This window comes from Sus scrofa, chromosome 13 (genome assembly GCF_054392235.1).
Source record: "Sus scrofa isolate SSC_HxYL_T2T_F1_AM1 chromosome 13, Sscrofa_HxYL_maternal_Yorkshire_Landrace_v2.0, whole genome shotgun sequence".
Classification (NCBI taxonomy): domain Eukaryota; kingdom Metazoa; phylum Chordata; class Mammalia; order Artiodactyla; family Suidae; genus Sus; species Sus scrofa.
The window spans coordinates 89,637,501-89,645,489 of record NC_139395.1 but is presented as its reverse complement, the minus strand read 5'-3'; the positions used below and the strand labels follow the sequence as shown (position 1 = coordinate 89,645,489).

The following is a 7,989-nucleotide window of genomic DNA, read 5'->3' as shown; positions in this document are numbered from 1 at the left end:
TTGGGCCTGTGTGTAACAACTATTTCAGCTGTTTAAAGTTCACTATCTGAGCGTGGTACTGGTACCAAAACAAACATACAGACCAATGGAACAGAATAGAGAACCCAGAAATAAACCCAGACACCTACGGTCAATTAATCTTTGACAAAAGAGGCAAGAATATAAAATGGGAAAAAGACAGTCTTTTCAGCAAGAGGTGCTGGGAAAACCAGACAGCCGCATGTAAATTAATGAAACTGGAACACACCCTCACACCATGCACAAAAATAGACTCAAAATGGCTTAAAGACTTAAACAGAAGACAAGACACCATCAAACTACTAGAAGAGAACATAGGCAAAACATTCTGACATCAGCTGTACAAATATTTTCTTAAGTCAGTCTCCCAAGGCAACAAAAATAAAAGCAAAAATACACTAATGGGACATAATCAAACTGACAAGCTTTTGCACAGCAAAGGAAACCATTAAAAAAAAAAAGAAAAAGACAACCTATGGAATGAGAGAAAATAGTTTCGAAAGAGGCAACCGACAAGGGCTTAATCTCTAAAATATACAAACAATTTATACAACTCAACAGCAAAAAAACCAACAACCCAACTGAAAAATGCACCTGTATGTTCATCGCAGCACTATTCACAATAGCCAAGACATGGAAACAACCTGAACGTCCATCAACAGATGAATGGATTAAGAAGATGTAATATATGTATATATATATATATATATATATATATATATGCAATGGAACACTACCCAGCTATAAAAAAGAACAAAAGAATGCCTGCAGCAACATGGATGGAACTAGAGACTCTCATATTAAGTGAAATAAGTCAGAAAGAAAAGAAAAATACCATATGACATTACTTATAGCTGGATTCTAATGTACAGCACAAATGAACCTTTCCACAGAAAAGAAACTCATGGTCTTGGAGAAGAGACTTGTGGTTGCCACAGGGGAGAGGGAGGGTTTGGGGTTAATAGATGCAAACTATTGCATTTGGAGTGGATAAGCAATGCTATCCTGCTGTATAGCACAGGAAACTATATCTAGTCACTTGTGATGGAACATGATGGAGGGTAATATGAGAAAAGAATATATACATATATATATGACTGGGTCACTTTGCTGTACAGTAGAAATTGACAGAACACTGTAGATCAACTATAATGCAAGAAATAAAAATCATAAAAAAAGAAAAATAAAGTGAATCATGAATGAAAAAAATTAAGTTCATTGTCTGAATACTATCATCTCTGTGGTTTCTAGATGTGTTTCTATCAGTTGGGTCACATTTTGTGCTTCTTTGCACTTGCAATTTTTCACTTGATTCTGGATATTAAGTATGATACACTGTTGAATATTCAGATTTGTATTGTCTTCCTTTTAGTGAGTATTGAGGTTTGTTGCGGAGGGCAATCAAGTGACCTGCAGACCTAGGAGTTGCTCTGGCATCTCAGCAGGTTAAGGACCTAGTGTTATCACTGCTGTGGCCCAGGTTTGATCTCTGGCCTGAGAACTCTGCATGCTATAGGCACAGCCAAAAAAAAAAAAAATCTTTTTTAGTAAATATTTAACAATTGTAAAAAGAGACTTTGAGATCCACTTGATTCCACCCAGGCTAGTGTCATGGTCAGTGAGGGCAGTTATAGAGCAGCCCTTAGTCTACAGCTATTTCAGTCCCAGAGCCCTTCAGCGAAAAGCCTAGGTGTTTAATGAGTTCTCTTCACCTTGGTTAGTAGGAACATGATTGATTCCTGTCCCTGTGGAGTGCTGGGTATTATTCAGCTTATATGTCTCTCACAGTTATGCTTTGCCTTGCTTGATGGACATCAGTTTCATTCTACACCCAAGCAGATCTCCTTGCTAAAGATTTCAAGGAGATTTATATAAAGCTCTCTTCTTATAGAAATTCCAGTCACTTTGGCTTTCCCAAACTCTTATCTCTATTTCTTCAACTCAGTGTAGTGGGCTTTCTTGGGTTCCTGCTTCCTTAGAGGTGATCTGGAAACTTCCTCTCTGCAAAAAGTAGGGTCATTGTTCTGCTCACCTCTGTTCTTTCCCTTCTTTTAAGGATCAAAGTCCTGCATTGTTACTGTTCAATGTTTTAAAATATTTGTTTCACAAATTTTTTTCCAGTTTTTTAGTTGTTTATGAAAGGACAGCCATTCCTGTACTGGTTACTCTTTCATAGGCAGAAGCAGAGGTCCACACTCACAAAACTGACCCTTCACAATATGTAACTTAGGTTTCTAAGCAGAATTTATTGAGGCACTACCGTAGGCTGAAATCATGGTCACAATAGACATGGCAAAATCTTTGATAAGAAACGGAATGAAATGAATGTAAATCACATTTTCAGAAAATTGTAAAAGGGTAGTAGGATTGGATTTTTGCAGTAATTTATTTATTTTATTTATATTTTTTTGCTATTTAGGGCCGCACCTGCAGCATATGGAAGTTCCCAGGCTAAGGGTTGAATTAGAGCTGCAGCTGCCAGCCTACGCCACAGCCACAACAACAAGGGATCTGAGGCGCATCTACAACCTACACTGTAGCTCACAGCAACGTGGGATCCTGAAGGAAGCCAGGGATAGAAGCTGCATTCTCATGGATACTACTTGGGTTCGTAAGCCACTGAGCCACAATGGCTACTCCAAAGTTTTGAATAACCTTAATTTTTTCAATTAATCTAATCAAGGGTTTGATTCCAATAGATGCTATGAATTTTATTTTATTTTATTTTATTTTTGCTTTTTAGGGCCGCACCCACAGCACATGGAGATTCCCAGTCTAGGGGGCTAATCAGAGCTACAGCTGCCAGCCTACACCACAGCCAAAGCAACATCTGAGCCACGTCTGTGAACTACACCACAGCTCTCAGCAATGCCAGATCCTTTAACCCACTGAGCGAGGCCAGGGATTGAACCCAAAACCTCATGGTTTCTAGTCAGATTCGTTTCCGCTGCATGATGATGGGAACTCCTAAATGTTCAAATATATTTTAAAAATGCACAAACGCATTCCTTATCCTTCATTTTCATTATGTAAGTCATTGATATGGCACACACCAATGCTTTTTTTTTTTTTTTGAACACTTATAATCACCACTCAGATTCCCTTCAGACAAATTATTGCTTAAACTCTATTTAAGTGAGTTGACTCAGGTAAAGAATCAAAGAATAAGGAGGGAAGTTGAGCTAGTCTTGTAGAGGTCAGAAAAAAAAAAAAGGAATAATTTAATAGATATTAAACTCAGAAGAACAATTCTAAAACAGAGAAACCATTTTTCCCTCCCCAAGTCTGAGAACATCTCATAAAGTTTTCTGAGAAGACACAATAGTTTTTATTCATTGTGATTTTTGTATCAGTTACAGTACACAATTATAACTATAACTGATGTTAACCCAGACCCACCACACAGACAAAGGAAAATGTGGCCCCACTGTACTTGCAGGCTCCGAGCATCTGTGTGGTTGCCCACTTTGATCAGTTTTTAATTTCCATGGAAAGTGCAGGCATCCAGAAGTTCTGTGAGATGTAATATAAGAGAATGGCCATCAGGTATTGCTTGTACATAGTAAACACAATTCTATTCCTATTTTCTAAAAGTAAATGGTAGGTTAATTAAGATTTTTTTAAAACTTTTTGGAGTTCCTGTGTGGTGCAGCAGAAATGAATCCAACTAGGAACCATGAGGTTGCAGGTTTGATCCCTGGCCTCATTCAGTGGGTTAAGGATCTGGCGTTGCTGTGCACTGTGGTGTAGGTCACAGACTCAGCTCGGATCTGGCGTTGCTGTGGCTGTGGCTAGACAGGCAGCTGTAGCTCCGATTTGACTGCTAGCCTGGGAACCTCCATATGCTGCAGGTGTGGGCCTTAAAAGGAAAAAAAAAAAAAAAAAAAAGGCTTTTTTAAAACTCTCTCTCTCTCCACCCCCCCCCTTTGATAGCAATGCTATCCTAAAACATCTGCATTTTCCTTTCCTCTTGCTTTCACCATCTCTGACACATGATATAATTTAACAAAAATTTAGGCACATGCCCAATCATTCCATTATTTCAACTCTAATTTTATTTCTCCAACCATTTTTTTGAGGCAGCTATGTCAGTTCTATAATACATAGAAATAGAGAGAAATGACCTACTTAGTGCTACTTCTATGTGTGAATGTAGAAATGGCCTATTCAGTGCCAACAACACTTTGCTTCTATTTACTTTACTTTTCATATATTTTACTTAAAAACTTTGAAAACTGGTCCTCCGCGAGTGGTACACGTGTCATTTCCAACCCTCTCTCTACGTTGAAGTGCTCACACCCAGACATTTTCATTCTACTGGCCAAAAAAAAAAAAAAAAAAAAAGAAATACATATGTAAACAAATTCAATTTCTAAATGATCTCAAGTTCTATTGCACTGTCTCCCTCAAATGATTTGGCCTTTTTTAGGTAGAGTCTTATGCTGTTGCCCAATTGAGTTGCCTCCTTGGTAAGCCTGAATCCTCCTGCAGGGCCAGGAGCAAGCCCTCCCAACCTTTGTGTTCCTATTTGTACTGGCCCAGGCTTGGCACACAGTCATCCTTAACACAAACCTGTTTATCTTGACCCCTACGTTATTGTTTATTTTACTCACCGGAGGGGAAGCATTGTCTCACGTTAGCAATAGCCTGAAGATACTCTGGCCCTAAGTATTTTTGATAAGTTATTTTGTCCTGAAGGTTAGCCAAACATTCTGTGTCATCGCTGAAGAGCAGATCCTCGGTCGAGGATTTGAACAGCTGGAACATCATGTATTCAAACCCATTTCTTCCAAAAAGCTCCTGAGTCAGACAGACAAAGAGACAGACAGCAGGTGACCAGCAGCCCCAGGCAGCACGAGGTTGTGTCTCCTGCCTCAGAAGTCCCAAGTCTGCTGCACTCCAGCCCCTAGGAAACCTGGGCACAGCCACAGTTTAGGAGGCACCCTAGGAAAACGGCAAAAAGCATGGCCTCTGGGTTCAAATCCTTGCCCTTCTGACTTCAGGAAAATTCTTGACTGACCTCAGTGAACCTCGGTTTACTTGTAAAAATAGAGGTAATTCGACCAAGCAGTGAGATGATGTATGCAAAGCAAGTGCAAAAGAGAAAAAGCTCCATGTTTGCCACTGGCTCACTATCCCACCAAGCACGCCTGGATGTTTTCCACTCTCTGGGTCACGCTTGCCTGTGTTTCTATGGCTGGAGCCCTGGCTTCCTTGCCTCTTCTGCCCTCTGGATTCTCCCCAGGCCTGGACCATTTCCATCTCTCCCTGCCCTTCCCCTCTTCCTTTGTCGACTTCCCTTGTAGCCGAGGTAGCTACTCATTTCTTTAAGTCCACGACCAAGAGCCTCTTGTTTTGTCATCTGCCCCTGGGGTCACCATCCTTTGCCTGGGATGGGTGGGCAGTATACACTAAGATCTAAATTACTCATCTGGGGCTCCTCCAGGAGAGAGGCCCACTGCCCAGGGAGAAAAGGCACAGGGTTGCGTTGGAGTGTATCTGTGCAGCTCTGCAAGGGACCTGAGCGTTCGTTTGGGGGATGAGGATTGAATTCCCACACCTGTTGATTGAAGAGCATTCTGCGGACAAAATCCGCCTTATCTTTCCTTGAGACCACAGCATGACTGGGGACTGCTGCTAGGTGACAGCTCTGGGCCTCAGTCACAGGCTTCCTGGTACCATCGGGGCACAGCAGCTGGAAGTCCTCCTGCTTCAGATCCTTTGCCCAGGCCTCGGGGTTCCTTCCTGGGGAGAGAAGAATGCATGAGCCAGAGCTGATGGCCTCTCAAGGTGCCCTCACTGGGGCAGGGGACTGACTACCAGCGCCTGGGAGAATCACAAAAACAGAGAAACTAAACAATAAAGCTTTTACATTAAACAGAAGAGAAACATTCACAAATTCATTTTTCAGTCCCGTTAAAGACAACGATGTCTTTGTCCTGAAAAGCCCTAGCCAAAAGGGAAAAGATTGATCATTTGAAATATATTAAAATTAAGAATGTTCCTCAAAAAATATCATTAAGAAAGTGAAAAAAGGACGCCTTTTCAGAGAGGGACAAGATATGTGTGATACATATAGCTGGCAAAAATTGCTATCCAGAATACACAGAGAATGCCTAAAAATCAAGAGCCAGACATGCTCCTATAGACTATGGCCAAGGCCAATGTGATAACCAACCCTGCCGAATCTGACCAGACACAAAGAATTTGCTCATCCTCTAAATAAAAAAATTTTACGGGAGTATCCATCGTGGCGCAGTGGTTAACGAATCCGACTAGGAACCATGAGGTTGCGGGTTCAATCCCTGGCCTTGCTCAGTGGGTTAAGGATCCAGCATTGCCGTGAGCTATGGTGAGATGTGGCTCGGATCCCGTGTTGCTGTGGCTCTGGCGCAGGCCGGTGGCTACAGCTCCGATTCGACCCCTAGCCTGGGAACCTCCACATGCGGCCCTAGAAAAGGCAAAAAGACAAAAAAAAAAAAAAAAAACAAAAAACAAAAGTTACAGTCAAAGTCACCGGAGACTGACTGGGTTGATAGACTTCCCCCATTAAGTACCTGGACCTGATTTCCTGGGAAAACTCCCTGGAAGAGTTTTCCAGGGAGGAGGGAACTGTACGTGCACATACCGTCGGTGTTCTGCAGGACCGTGGGGTGCTTCACAAAGGCCACGTCTCCCTTCTCAACCAGGCACCTGCACAGGGAGGGTCAGGTCAGCAAGGAGAACCCACATGAGGGGGGAGAAAGAGGCTCCAAGAGGGACTCACTGGGAGGCTCCCAACCCCGGCCCCCTGGGGCCACTCAACTCATCTAACACAGTCCATTTACTCCACACACAAAACGGTGATGCCCGGCTGCCCCTGGGAACTGGAGAGGCAGGGAATCAAACCCACATCAGAGCAGCAATCAGAGACACAGCGGTGACAGTACTGGATCCTTAACCCACTGTGCCCCAACGGGAATTACCCAGCCCTCTGTGTTCTAATGAGCCCTCTGGGGGATTCTGACTTGGGCTGTGAGAACCACTGCTTGAGACAGCACCTCCCCCTCACCATCCATAGAGCAGTGACTCCAAAACATTCTTCCACTTCCCCCAAATCTCAGTCTCTTCGTATACCCATACCCAGCACTCACAGGTGCTCTCGATTCCCAGAGGAAACACAGAAGTCATTGCGTGGGCTCTCTTTCAGCATCCCCCTGCGGAATCTGGCAGCCCAAGTTCCCACAGCTCTTCTCTCTCCAGCAGAAGTCTCCTCTCCAGGTGCTCTGTGTCCCACTCCCGCCCACACTCAGGCACTTTTCACTGTAGTCACCCTTTTCCTCCTCTATAACCCTCTTCACTGGGCTTTTTTCATCATTATTTACACTTCCTTTTTTTTTTTTTTTTTTTTGGTCAGCATTCACACCTTAAAAAGCAAACACTAAGCCCTGCCTTGATCCCGCCCCTCAGCAACAGGCCTCTCTCCCCAACTCATTCAACTCCCTAAAAAGATCATCACACCTAACATCAGCACCCCTGCCCCCCACCCTCTCTGACCCTGTCGGTCATCTCAGAGGATTGACTCGTTGAATCTGTTCCTGCCTGGGGTCACCAGATCCAGGGGCCAGTTTGTCCTACACATCTTAGTGGATTTCTCAAGTTCATCCCTTCCCCAATGATCTGAAATGTCATCTTTGGTATAAACTAAAGATAATATTTCCATGTGTCTGTCTTTTTTTTTTTTTTTTTTTTTTTTTTTTTTTGACCATGCCTGCAGCATGTGGAAGTTCCTGGGCCAGGGATCAAACCCATGCCACAGCAGTGACCCAAGCCACAGCAGTGACAAGGCTGAATCCTTAACCTGCTGCACTGCAAGGGAACTCTTCCATATATCTGTCTTTGGAGGTTTTTTCCTTCCACTGACTTGTCATTCTTCACATAAACCAGCCTGTATTGATTTACAGTATTACCGTATTATATGGTACTATAATA

General features: G+C 42.9%; 1 protein-coding gene across 2 annotated transcripts in view; it reads right to left on the bottom strand.

Moving 5' to 3' along the window:
- Positions 1 to 2,244: 2,244 nt before the first annotated feature.
- The window catches only part of INHCA (inhibitor of carbonic anhydrase), a 46,740-nt gene continuing 40,995 nt past the window's right edge, over positions 2,245 to 7,989 (bottom strand). For both annotated transcript variants that reach the window (NM_001444538.1, NM_213847.3), the window contains 4 exon segments: positions 2,245 to 3,531; positions 4,632 to 4,818; positions 5,579 to 5,763; positions 6,647 to 6,711. In NM_001444538.1, coding sequence (NP_001431467.1) covers positions 3,497 to 3,531; positions 4,632 to 4,818; positions 5,579 to 5,763; positions 6,647 to 6,711 — 472 coding nt within the window. In that variant the 3' untranslated portion in view covers positions 2,245 to 3,496.